Source organism: Psammomys obesus, unplaced genomic scaffold, assembly GCF_907164565.1.
Source record: "Psammomys obesus unplaced genomic scaffold, mPsaObe1.curated_primary_1811, whole genome shotgun sequence".
Taxonomy (NCBI): Eukaryota; Metazoa; Chordata; class Mammalia; order Rodentia; family Muridae; genus Psammomys; species Psammomys obesus.
The window spans coordinates 3,321,722-3,335,019 of NW_026585690.1; the positions used below are offsets into that span (position 1 = coordinate 3,321,722).

Sequence of the window (13,298 nt, forward strand, 5' to 3'; positions counted from 1 at the left end):
TTGCTCACCCCTGGTTGGATCAGGCAGCAGAGAGCACAGGGCAAGAAGCAGAAGTAGATACCATCTTCAAGTCTTCTCCCCAGCAACCTACTTCTGCTACATGGCCTATAGCTCTGTCTTGCCAAACTTAACGAGTCACATCACCAGAAACAGCTTTATGGGACCCAGTATTCAAACAATGAGCCCGAGGGAAACATTATCCATTCAAATCACAATGCATGAGGTAATATGTTCTCACCAGACTGGTGAGAAAGAAGCATTTTCTAGAAAATGCAATATTTAAGAGCATATGGGAATGAATTCTCTGGTACCACAGATGGATATAATGTGTTTCTAAACAATTAAGCGGTGTCTTGCAATGACTATTATAACATTAGGAAATGCATTTTAGCCAAGCAATTTTATTTTCTTCTAGGTCCATTCTAAGATGCTGTAATATGCTCAGTGTTAGAAAAATTTTACATAATTACATATTTTACAATTTAAGACTTTGGTGACATTTCTAGCTACAGAGAAGCTTAGTAAATAATGGAATGGCAATGAAATTAATAAAATATTTGGAAAACTTTTAAACAACATGAAAACATATCTGTGATGCATTAACAAACAAATAGTTATAAAGCATATATCATAGAATCATTTTCTTATTAATGAAAACATGCATACATGCCCCAAAGCAACAGAATAGTGATTGCTACATAAGAGCAGGATAAGGAATGATTTTCATTTTACTTAATTTGCATTTCAGCATTACCTAATACTTCTATTGCATTCTGAGCTTCTTTCAACAATGGAAAATAAAATATAGTTTGTGCATATTTAATAAACTAAAAATCAGAAGGTATTTGTAACTGTTTAATTTATTTTTCAACAAATATTTATCATGCTTCTATTGTGTGCCAAGTATCCTCTTAAGAATTGGAAATAAAATATGAAATAAAAATCTCTGCCTTACTTTTACTATTTCTTAGTGTACATAGGTATTACACAAGTAGATAGGTGAAATTTCAATATAATTAGAGATAATGAGATCTGCTATGGAGGAAATGAGCAGGTGAGATCTAAGCTGAGCCCTGCAGGAAGAAAAGAAGCCAGCATGTGAAGGGATGCTGGAGCTTGCCACTGACAGAAGACCGTGAGAAACCCAGGGTCAGTGAAGAATTTGTGGGGTGAGGGGATATGGGCATAGGCAGGCAGCCAGGGTGACAGAGGAGAGGTGGTTTCCTAGCCAAGAAACTGGTAAGGACAGAAAAAGTAAAGAATATTTGCAAACACCCCCCAGGGGTGGGGTGGGGGAGTTTCCAAGTTAAAAGCAACCACAATAATCAAAAATAAACTGTGATGTTTCTGCTGCAATGAAGTGACTTTGTCTTTAAAAAAAAAAAAAAAAAGGTAAAATTCTGCCTGTTAATTGAAGACTGGTATACGTAAAACACAAAAGGTGCATGGAAACAAATGAGAGGGAAAAAAAAAACAAATTGTGGAGATGCTCAGAGAATTGGAAGAAGAAATGTAAATTAGTTAGAAACAAAGAGCAACATTCAGCTAGACTGGCTAGTAAGCAAAATGGTGAATTCAGATGCGCTCTCTCCTCTTAGATTGGCAACGTTGAGGACAAATAATTGAGCAGGCAGTGAGGCTACCGTGAGACAGGCAGTCACTAAGGGCGGGCTGTGCATTGATAACCTCACGAGAAAACAATAGCGGGAGTCAAAAGTGTTTCACTAGTGCCTGTCTCATTCCCTCCTCTGTCGTAACTGGCTGGCCCATCATTCTTTGTCTTTGCTAAGGTGTCTGCTGCTGATGGACATGTGCTGTAAGGTACTGCGCTCAGGGCTGGTTAGAGTAAATCTTTAAACCAGTGGTTGGTTTTCTTTATGAAAAGCCGTGTGCAACTCATTCTGTTCTTTGTACCACCTGTATTTCTCCAAAATTCCACAAATAAAGGGTATTCCATTGTACAATCAGGAAAATAGCTATTGAAAAAGTAGTTATAGGTGAGTTAAAAAAAAAAAACTCAGTATAACACAGAGATGACTAACACTAGGGAAATGTTAAAACTTTTTTTTTTTAATTTTATATAGTGACTTCCCAACCCTTCTTCTTTCTTTCTTTCTTTTTATGACTCTTAAACCTTGAGATTTTCAGGACGTGGACTGTGAAAATGGCTCAGCAGTTAAGAGCACTTTCTGCTCTTCCAGTGAACCTGAGTTTGGTTCCCACCATCTACATCAGGTGGCTCACAGCCACCTGAAACTCACACTGAAACTTCAGGGTGTCTGACAACCCCTTCTGGTCTCCATGCAGGCATCTGCAGACATTCAGCATAGCCTTCCTACCGTTATTCAAGCACACAGGTTAGGAAAGAAGGAAAGAATGTGGGAGAAGCAGAACTCAGTGCTGTGCTGTCCGCTGAAAGCTGGGGACACTGTCTACTTGAGAGCGCTGTGTGAGGCTTAAAGAGCACTTTGAAAGTCACCGTCTGTGGTTTCATGTTATATTATTATAACTATATTATAATCAAAATAGCAATGATTCCCTCATGCTAAATTATAGCTAACTTGCTTTTCCATTTTACAAGCTTACCTCTCCCATCAGTTGAAATTCACAGAATAGCAAATGCATAAAACCCAGTGTGATTCCAGTCTTGCAAATGAGAAAATCTAGCTATGGAAAATGTATTTGCCCAAAATTTTATCCTAGCAAGTTGTCAACCTAGTATGATCCCATAATCCTAATAGTAGATATCTCTGGAAACTTTAGTGTTCTCCATCCTTTCTCTTTTTGCTCCAGTTTATTAATTATCTTTTTAAATTTTTCTTTATTATTATTATTTATTAAAATTTAGTCACTTTATATCCTGGCTGTAGCCCACTCCCTCACCTCCTCCAGGTCCTACCATTATTCCTTCTTCTCTCCCTATGCCCCTCCTGTAGTCCCCTGATAGGGGAGGTCCTCCTCCCCTACTCTCTGACCCTAGCCTATCAGGGCTCATCAGGTCTGTCTGGATCCTCTTTCTCTGTGGCCTAGTTAGGCCACCTTGCCTAAGGGGAGGTGATCGAAAAGCCAGCCACTGAGTCCATTTCAGAGACAGCCCCTGCTCCCCTTACTAGGGAACCCCCATGGAGACTGAGCATGATGGAGTAGTCTGCACTAAGAAAGCAAACAGGGGGCTGTTTTGAGCAGGTGTTAAGGAACAACGATCACACAGAAAATTGAAACAGGGAAAATAGTAAATAGCAAGCACACAACAATCTAGGTTGAGCACCTCAGTTTGATAAGAGTTAAGGAAATAATCTTTGTCAGAAATACAGAGAGCAGATGTGGGGCTGGGCCTCGGCTAGCCTGGGGCTTGTACATGTTTTAATGGAGTGTCCAAAAATCATTTTACACTGGAGAACAAATTAGCTATCTATTAAGGAAGATGATTCTGCCAATTGTAGAAAGAGCTGTAAGTGCCAAGACCATAGCAAGACGTAATTCGGTAATGAGTACCACAACCATTAAGAAAAGAGGAAACACAGGAAGGAGGGAGCTGAGGGCTTTGGAAGTCTTCTGAGTACTAGCCAAACATCTATTCAGGTCACAAGCTTTTTTACGCCTCAGTGGTGGTGGTAGCTTCCCCCATTTCTTCTGTCAGGGATTCCTGCACGGGATTGTCAGCGCTTTTCCCACCCATCAACTTTTCCCCACCTGGGTTCTGAGACACAGGCTCCCGGACCAGCAGGATGTCAGCTGTGTTCATGACCGTGTTGCTCTTAGCTCTAAGGGTGTAGGCTTCCTGGGGTTTGGCTTTCTTTTGGCAGATCTGGAAAGCATCTTGGAAACCGTTGCGAAAGTTTTCGTTAAAGAAACCGTAGATGACGGGGTTGACACTGCTGTTACAAAAGGCGAGCCAGTGGGCGAAAGGGTAAATATAGATGTTGATGATGCGCAGTCTATTGGGAGGCAGGTCGGCATAGTCGGAGAGCATCATCAGCGTCCACAGGGGCAGCCAGGAGACAATGAACAGGAGGGCCACAGCCAGCAGCATCTTGATGACCTTCTGTTTCTTCTTGGATACGCGCTGCTGTTCCGGGCGCTGCTCACGTTTGCAGGGTGCTGAAGTCTTGCAGAGGGAAGCCCCAATCTTTGCATACATGGCAACAATGAGGGAGAGTGGAGCCAGGTAGATGGTGACAAACAGCAAGGTCGTGTAGATCCTCCTCATCTCCTCGTTGGGCCAGTCCTCCCGACACCAGTAGACTGCGCTGGTTTTATTGTGGGAGCTGAGCCTCACTCGGTAGTGTTTTTCTTCCTGTACGTGTAACATTACTGCAGAGGGAGTCATAATGGTGATGGCCAAGCCCCAGACAATCACGATAGTGACAAATGCTGTCTTGATGGTGAGCTTTGGCTTAAAGGGGTAGACGACACACCGGAATCTGCAATGAGAGGCGAAGATCAGTCAGGCAAGGATCAGTCACTGCCTCAGTTGCCGAGCCTGACGCAAACAAGTGTGAGGACACGCACCTACATTTACTCCAAAAACGCAGAAAGGTAGCACCTGTGGCAAAGCAATGACTTGCCAACTTATGTACGTGAGAAAGGATAGGTTTTAATTGAAAGTAAATGGATGGAACAGGTCAGATACTTTAATGAGAAAAGATGGTAATAGTATTACTTTGGAATATACTGAATATTCTATATTCATCTATAGATGGCCCCTTAGAACTCTGCTGTAGACTCAGTACCATGGGCTTACATGAGCTGCTCCTTAAATTTGACAAATTAAAATAAAAAGATGTGCATTTAGCAAAGGTCACAGTCTTGCTTATAGTTATGCATGATCTCAACCCAAGCAGCTGGACTCCAGAGCGGTAGGTTCAGTAGACAGCCAGATCTACCGTACTGCAGGAGACAGCTCATCAGGAGCAAATCATGAACCAACTCTCCCTTGGGTTCTTAATGTTCCCAAAAAATCATTTCCGCGCTCGGCCACGGAATGTGTTCTGGCTAGCAGACATTAACAAGCATGCACATCAGGGCTGTCCTTTCGGGTGCTTCTCCCAAAAACACAGCTTTTACGTTCCAAGAAATTTGAATTGGATGAGAAGCACAGGGTAAAAGGCCCTGGGGAACATCAGGCTGGTCACAGTAGATACATCAGTCTCAATTTAATTCACAGAGTAACACTGCAGCGTGAGTGATACAGGGAGAGGGAACTGAGACGGGTGCTCCCTCAGCCCAGAGACACGAGGGATAAATTATCATTTCTTCCACCAAAAGGTGGTTTTAGATATTTCGCAATGATATGGGTCTAAGAAGTAGCATCATGAAATGTGATGAAGACTCCTTTGATATCCTCTGTTGAGCCTGGCAATTCAAAATCTGTTGAGGAATTTTACCACTTTTGTTATTGTGATTTTTATTATTGTTAAATGTGTATTATAATGAATTATAATCTGTATGTGCTATTATACAACTATCATCTTAGATGTTATCACTTATTTAGTGTACTTTTTGTTTTTGTGAGATTCAAAAGCTGATTTTATTACTTAGCAGACAGATACGCAGATAAAGAAAGTAATGGTTGAATAGAAACTCCAAATCAACTTCTGTGGCACACCTTCAGAGAATCAATAAAGAATGAGTTGATAAGCCCCCACTGCTGGAGACGCCACATACCTCGAATACAAGACATAGAGAAATGAAGCCAAAAAACCCAGAATCTCCAAAACAATCCTGTACAACAACAGATCATCTGGAGGTATCTCCATCCCCGATCTCAAGTTGTACTACAAAGCAATAGTAATAAAAACTGCATGGTATTGGCATAAAAACAGAAAGGAGGATCAATGGAACCGCATAGAAGATCCAGAAATAAACCCACACACCTATGAATACTCGATATTTGACAAAGAAGCCAAAACCATTCAATGGAAAAAAGACAGCATCTTCAACAAATGGTGCTGGTCCAACTGGATGTCCACATGCAGAAAAATGAAAATAGATCTCTATTTATCACCCTGCACAAAACTAAAGTCCAAGTGGATCAAAGACCCAACATAAAACCAGATACTCTAAATCTGTTAGAAGAAAAAGTGGGGAACAGCCTAGAACTCATTGGCACAGGAGACAACTTCCTGAACAGAACACCAACAGCACAGGCTCTAAGAGCAACAATCAATAAATGGGACCTCATGAAACTGAACAGCTTCTGTAAAGCAAAGGACACTGTCATCAAAACAAAACGCCTGCCTACAGATTGGGAAAGAATCTTCACTAACCCTTTATCTGACAGAGGACTAATATCGAGTATATACAAAGAACTAAAGAAGCTGAAAAGCAGCAAACCAAGTAATCCAATTAAAAAATGGGGAACAGAGCTAAACAGAGAATTCTCGACAGAGGAATATCGAATGGCAGAGAAACACTTAAAGAAATGCTCAACCTCATTAGCTATCAGGGAAATGCAAATCAAAATGACCCTGAGATATCACCTTACACCCATCAGAATGGCCAAGATGAAAAACTCAAGGGACAACACATGCTGGAGAGGTTGTGGAGAAAGGGGAACCCTCCTCCACTGCTGGTGGGAATGTTAACTGGTACAACCACTCTGGAAATCTATCTGGCACTTTCTAAGACAATTAGGAATAGTGCTTCCTCAAGACCCAGCTATACCACTGCTAGGTATATACCCAAAGTTTGCTCAAGTACACAAAAGGGATATTTGCTCAACCATGTTTATAGCAGCTTTATTTGTAATAGCCAGAACCTGGAAACAACCCAGATGTCCATCAACGGAGGAATGGGTACAGAAATTGTGGTATTTTTACACAATGGAATACTACTCAGCAATCAAAAAGGAGGAAATCATGAAATTTGCAGGCAAATGGTGGGATCTAGAAAAGATCATACTGAGTGAAATATCCCAGAAGGAGAAAGACAAACACGGTATATACTCACTTATATAGACCTATAAGATATAATAAACATAATGAAATCTACACACCTAAAAAAGATAATCAAGAGAGCGGACATGGGGTAAGATTATCAATCCTCGTTTTGAAAGACAGATGGGATACACATTGAACATGGACAGGAGTTTACTGAGCGCATTGGAAAGACTCTAACTAGCAGTGTTTTCAAAGCAAAGACTCATGACCAAACCTCTGGCAGAGTACAGGGAATCATAAGAAAGAAGGGGAGTTAGACTGATGAGGAAAAGATAGGAGCTCCACAAGGACCAAATATATCTGGGCACAGGGTCTTTTCTGAGACTGACATGCAACCAAGGACCATGTATGAATGTAACCCAGAACCTCTGCTCAGATGTAGCCTGTGGTAGCTCAGTAACCAATTGGTTTCCCATAGTGAGGGGAACAAGGACTATTTCTAACAGGAACTCAATGACTGGCTCTTTGGCCTCCCCACCCCCCAAGGGAGGAGCAGTCCTGTTAGGCCACAGAGGAGAGCTTTGCAGCCAGTCCTGAAGATACCTGATAAAACAGGATCAGATGAATGGGGACGAGGTCCCCCCTATCAGTGGACTTGGCAAGGGGCAGGGTGGAGATGAGGGAGGGAGGGAGGGACTGGGAGGGAATGAGGGATCGGGACAAGGCTGAGATACAGAGTTAATAAAATGTAACTGATAAGAAAAAAATAAAATACAAAAAAAAACAAGAAAAAAAAAACAAAAAAAAGCCATTCACTTATTAATTAACCTCATTGAATTTTCAAACGTAAAGAGGGGAAGAAAAGACGTGACGTCCTTCAATCTCACTGCACTCCACACCTAACAAATGTTATTTCTCCTCTCTTAAAGTCAACATTACAGATGAAGTGGCTGTCCTCTTGGCAGCCATATTCGTTCCTCTTCGTTTCTGCAGAGACATTCTGAAATTGTTAGCCATTCTCCCTGTACATACATTCCTGCCTTTCCAGCCGTAGCCGGCATCTGGAATGTTTTAGATTTCACAATATAGTGGCACCATATTGTGTTTATTGTTATGCAACTTATCCAGGAGTTTATGTTTTTAAAATTTATACAGATTGGAATGTTGACTTATGCTGTCCTGCTTCATTCACTTTATCTCTCTAATGTTAACCACTGAAAAACAGCGTAAGTTGTTTGTAGATTTTGATCTCATTTGCCTTCTGAAATAAAGAGGGTCAATGTTTATTTTTCTAGTGTCATGTCAGAAATATTGCTCAAAGCTTTTAAGGACACGTAAGCACCAACTGTAAAGCAAACATTGAAAGCTTAAGGTTGAAGCAGAAACACAAAGGATAGCACAGCTTCTGTTCACTGTGAAGAGCCTTAATTATTACATAACATTAGCTTGCAGGACACCCTGGGTTCAATGTGGTTCTTAAAAGTGTGATGTATATTTTGAGTGAGCACACACACACAAAAAAATCATGTGTCTCTCACCGAAAAGTGATGTGGTTTATAATTTCAGATGTTGAGATCCAACTGGCTTTGTTTTATATAATTATTACAAAGAGAAAGAATAATGTATCAGTGATTCTAAAATTAAACAGCTTGGGTCATATTCCCAAGCTATAACTGCATGGAAAGCACTAACACTTTAAGATCTGAAATATATATGTGTGTGTGTGTGTGTGTGTGTGTGTGTGTAATTATATATATTATATATGTAATTATATATATATGTGTGTGTGTGTGTGTGTGTGTGTGTGTGTAATTATGTGGGTTATGGAATTTGTTATAAGTATCCAGTGACACAGTAATTTGGTGGTGGTACTCTTTAGTTGGTAGTAATATAAGCAGGGATGTATTTAGGCCAGTATATTCGGTGTCATTTAGTAGTGGTGACAAGATGTAAGAACTTGGTAAGTTGACATTTTCTGGAACTCACAGTTTGGAGCTGACTCACCTGTCCACAGCTATTGCCACCAAGGTGAAGACTGAAGCCGCAACTGATATTCCCTGCACCAGCCCACTGATCTTGCACATGCTGCTTCCAAATGGCCATCCTGGACAGGGAATCGAATAGTCTCTGAGACAGTTATTTCACTTCACTATACAGCAAATATAAACAAAAATTCAGGAAATGAAGGTAGCCACAGAACAAAGTATCCTGATATTTTTGGTAATTTCTCCAGTCAGAGTGCGCCTCATCAGGGCAGTATCCACAGTGCAAGACTTGCACAGTCACTATGCCATTCCAGGTTCTATCAGAGGCACTTCCCTCCTGCTGTCATATTTAATCCCTATGAGAATATTCTGAATGCTCAGTTCTCTCTCTAGACAAGGTCAAAACCACGAATACACACCTTGTTCTAGCCAGCTGAAAAATATTTAAACCTAGGTAAGTTTCCAGAGTGCAAACCAGCAAACTTTATGTTGCAATGTTTTGAACCAATGGTTCTCAACCTTCCTAATGCTGCACACACTTTAATACAGTTCCTCGTGGTAGAAAATTTTAATCCAGCAACATGGCTGCTCTGATCAAAACCAAGGACCTTCTAGATCTGTGTGATCCAGGTGAAGGCAGATATGTCACACACATCTTTAATCCCTTTGGCTGTAATATAGACACACCCTTAATATACGCACCTTTAATTTCAACAATGAAGGAAAAGTTAGTTTGTAGAAGGAATCAGCCAGGTTTGAAAGTGGCATTCTACTTGAGAGGCAGATAAAGTGATGAATCAGAAAGATTTGACAGAATGACTCAGGATAATATATGCCCAACTCTCACCAGAAGAGAGAGAGAGAGGAAACAGGGGTGACTTAAGACAGAAGCACACACACACACACAGAGAGAGAGGGACAGTTTCACCAGGACAGTTTTACAGAGACAAGTTGAAGAGAGAGCAAGCTAGAGACAGGTGAAGACAGATGGGCCAGAGAATGAAAGGAGCCAGAAGATTAGAACAGATTGCTACTGAGAGTTTAAGGGCAAGCAGAGCAATTCAGTCAGAAGTGAGAAAAGCCAATTTGAATCAGTCAGCTTGGAGAGGAGTTTGAGCCAGAACAGCTGGGTTGAACCAAGCAGCCAGAGTTCAGAAATAATTCGAAAAGGTGAGCTTATTCAGCAGTAAGCCTCTGAGATGACAATTACCTCTGGCGAATAAAAGATTCATTTATACTCATGTTTTGGTGGCTTTCAACCATAAAATTATTTTCATTTCTACTTCATAACTGTAATTTTGTTAGGAATCATAATGTAAATAGCTGATATTTCTATTGATCTAAAGTGACCCCTGTGAAAGAGTCATTCAACCCCCAAAGAGATCTCAACCCACAGATTGGGAACCACTGTTTTAAATGAATAAAACAGCCAGGGTATTAATTTTCTAATTTGTAAATACACCCCAATAAATTGTGAGGAACTGGGAATTACATATAAAACAAATATTCACAGTGCATGCTTAACATGATAGTGACATCAGAATAAAGACTTTTTTGCATGGATGGCTGTCATGTACTTCAGTTATTTACCTAAACTACAGTGACTAGAGCATTCCTAAGAGAAATTAGTGAAAACTATTAGAGAAGTTTGACCTTCTGAACACTCATTTGCTATTAAAGAGATAGAGAGAAAGGGAGAAAGTGTCTCCTAAAAATATTCTATACTGTTTTTTAGATCTTAAACGTTTATTTTTCAAAAAAGAAGCTCTGTAGTATATTTTTAAAACAAGAAACTATTCATATCTAATCTTAGTGGCCCAAATACCACAAGTGAGTATATTTTAACATGTGGCCCTTTTTAGATTTGCCTTTTCAGTTTGTTTCACTTTGTTTGTTTTCAGGGATAAGGCCTGGCTATATTCTTCAGGTTGGCTCTCAAACCTGGACCTCCCCACTTGAGTCTAGATCATAAAATAGGGTCCTCAGTGAGTCTATTGAACATATTGGGCTTCACAGTAAATCATAAACCAGAAATGGTTCATTGTACTGTGAGAAAGGACTGTGAAATAAGAAAAAAGAACTCACCAAAAAACAACAAACCCTTTACCAGTAACCTCAGAAGTATGAAATGATAGTAAAGAAACAAACATAAAAGAAACAAATATAAGCCAAGTAATTTAAGGCAATAAAATTGAGAAACACAAAATGAACATTAAGAAAACCCTTCTCTGCCCCACAGGGTTGGGGATTGAACCTAGGACTCTGGATAGGCTAGGCACGCATGCTGACACTGAGCTACATACTTAGCCCTGAGATTAAAAAAATATTATTATAATTCTAAAATCATGTATACGCGTGTGTCTATGTATAGGTCTATACAGGTGAGTTCAGGCCAGAAGAGGACATCAATCCCCCAGTCTCCTTGGAAGCTGGAGTTATAGGAAGTTTAGAGCCAACCCACAGTGGGTGCTGGCCACCAAATATAGGTAGTAAGGAAGTGCTCTTAACCATTAATCTGGGGACAATGTCTTCATGTAGACCAGGCTGAGCTTCAAATTGCAGTCCTCCTGCCTGGATCTCTAAGGTGATAATATTATAGGTCTATACCGCCTCTCCAATACACACGTACAAATCTTTGAAGAATAGAAATATAAGAGGCATAAATTGAATGAGAAACAAGGGAAAGGGGTACCCTGGCCTTTTCTATGTGATTAACATATCCAAAGTAAGAAGGGAAAAGACTTTGCCAAGAAAATTCTCGAGGATGAAGCACATTCGTTTTCAGATTGAAAGGAGTCGTTGTTATCCAGCGCAATAAATAAACCACAGAAAACCAACTTTCAGCCTTAATTTCGTGACACTGTGGATAAAGAAAACTCAAAAGGCTTTTAGGAAGAAAAATATGCAACTCAAATAAAAGACAGCAAGAGTCAAAGTTTTCAACAGCGAATCAAACATTTCTTAGAAGTAACAGGGAGCAATTCCTTTACAATTCCAACCAGAAAAAGTTCCAACCCAGAATTGCTCACATAGCTAAACTACACTCAAGTGTGGGAGGGAAACAAAGCCATTTGCAGACATGTAAGTTCTCAGAAATGTTTCATCACGATGTACTGTCTCTTAGGAAGGAATAAAGTAGACAGCAATCGTGACACCCAGAAAACAGAGGACCAAATACAAAGAGGAGTGGAGGAGACCTAGAAAACGTAAAATTATATTAGTTGTATGATACTTAGATATATGGCCATCATCACCAAGAAGAAAGACAGAAAATTATGCAAGTGGCTGCCTACTGGGAAATAAAATCAGAGGGTACAGTGAGGTGATTCACCTGCAAAATATTAAAGTAATCATTTAACTTAAAATAATCATGGCAGAAAACTGAATGTCATGGGAAGATAAGCACTTGGATATATGTGCTACTGTGGATAATTTTAATATGCCAACATGATTCCGCTGTTTTCTTATATAGGTAGGAATGTGAACATCTCAAATGCTCTCCTCAATTAACACAGCAGTGTTAAATCAACACTCCGAATGAGCACCCTCCCGGGATCAGGAAATACACAGGCCCTGCACCTCTAGTACTTTATGGGGGTATCAAAGACGTGATGATATGGACACAGAAGTATGAGAGGGAAGTTCTCTCTCCCAAACTGTACATCTATTTGTTTATTACATGTTTTGTTTAGAATGTTCGTCTTGTGAAGATGCCTACCTGGAACACTTGTGGGAACTCAGTGACTATGCGTGAATGAATGGATGCATGAAGGATTCTGAGCTGAGTCTGGACGTGTGGGGAAATGTTTCCTCAGACCATCTTTATGGTGCTCTCAGATCAACGTACCTGCTATGATGTTGTCCAGCAACGTGACAGGCATACAGAATATTCCAACCAGTAAATCACTGACTGCGAGGTTTAAGATGAAGAAATTCGTGACTGTGTGCATGTGTCTGTTCCTTATGACAATCAAGCACACCACAGTATTTCCCACCATGCACAGGGAAAAGATCAGGGAGTAGGAAGTAATGAAGATGGCCGCCACTTGAGGCTGGTGAAGATAGTAGTTCACGTAAGTGACGTTGATATCTGAATACCAATGATGCTGGGCATCGCTGCCACTCCCGATGTGATTCCAGCTTTCTGAAGAGTTTGAGTCCCACTTCTTGCTCATGGCGGACCTAAAAAGTGGAGAAGTGAAAAGAAAAGATGAAGAAAATAGGGGTAGGATGTAACTTCCGGGTTTAAGTTTAGTAAGAGGAACACTTTTTCAACATCATTGAATTTCAATGATCTCTCAGTAATCCATCAGTTTTACATAAAACTGAATTATAAATATGACATTCATTATATTAGGATTTCAAATGGAAGCATTTGAAATTACTCCTCTGTGGCATACACAATAATCATGACAGTTGATTCCCTGATGTA

General features: G+C 40.3%; 1 protein-coding gene across 1 annotated transcript; it reads right to left on the minus strand.

Moving 5' to 3' along the window:
* Positions 1-3,595: 3,595 nt before the first annotated feature.
* On the minus strand, positions 3,596-13,041 carry Npffr2 (neuropeptide FF receptor 2). Its single transcript, XM_055596518.1, has 3 exons — positions 12,714-13,041; positions 8,886-8,985; positions 3,596-4,424 (listed from the first exon to the last, which is right to left on the minus strand). The coding sequence occupies exons 1-3, from the start codon at positions 13,039-13,041 to the stop codon at positions 3,596-3,598; spliced, it is 1,257 nt and encodes a 418-aa protein (XP_055452493.1).
* Between the last annotated feature and the right edge of the window lie 257 nt (positions 13,042-13,298).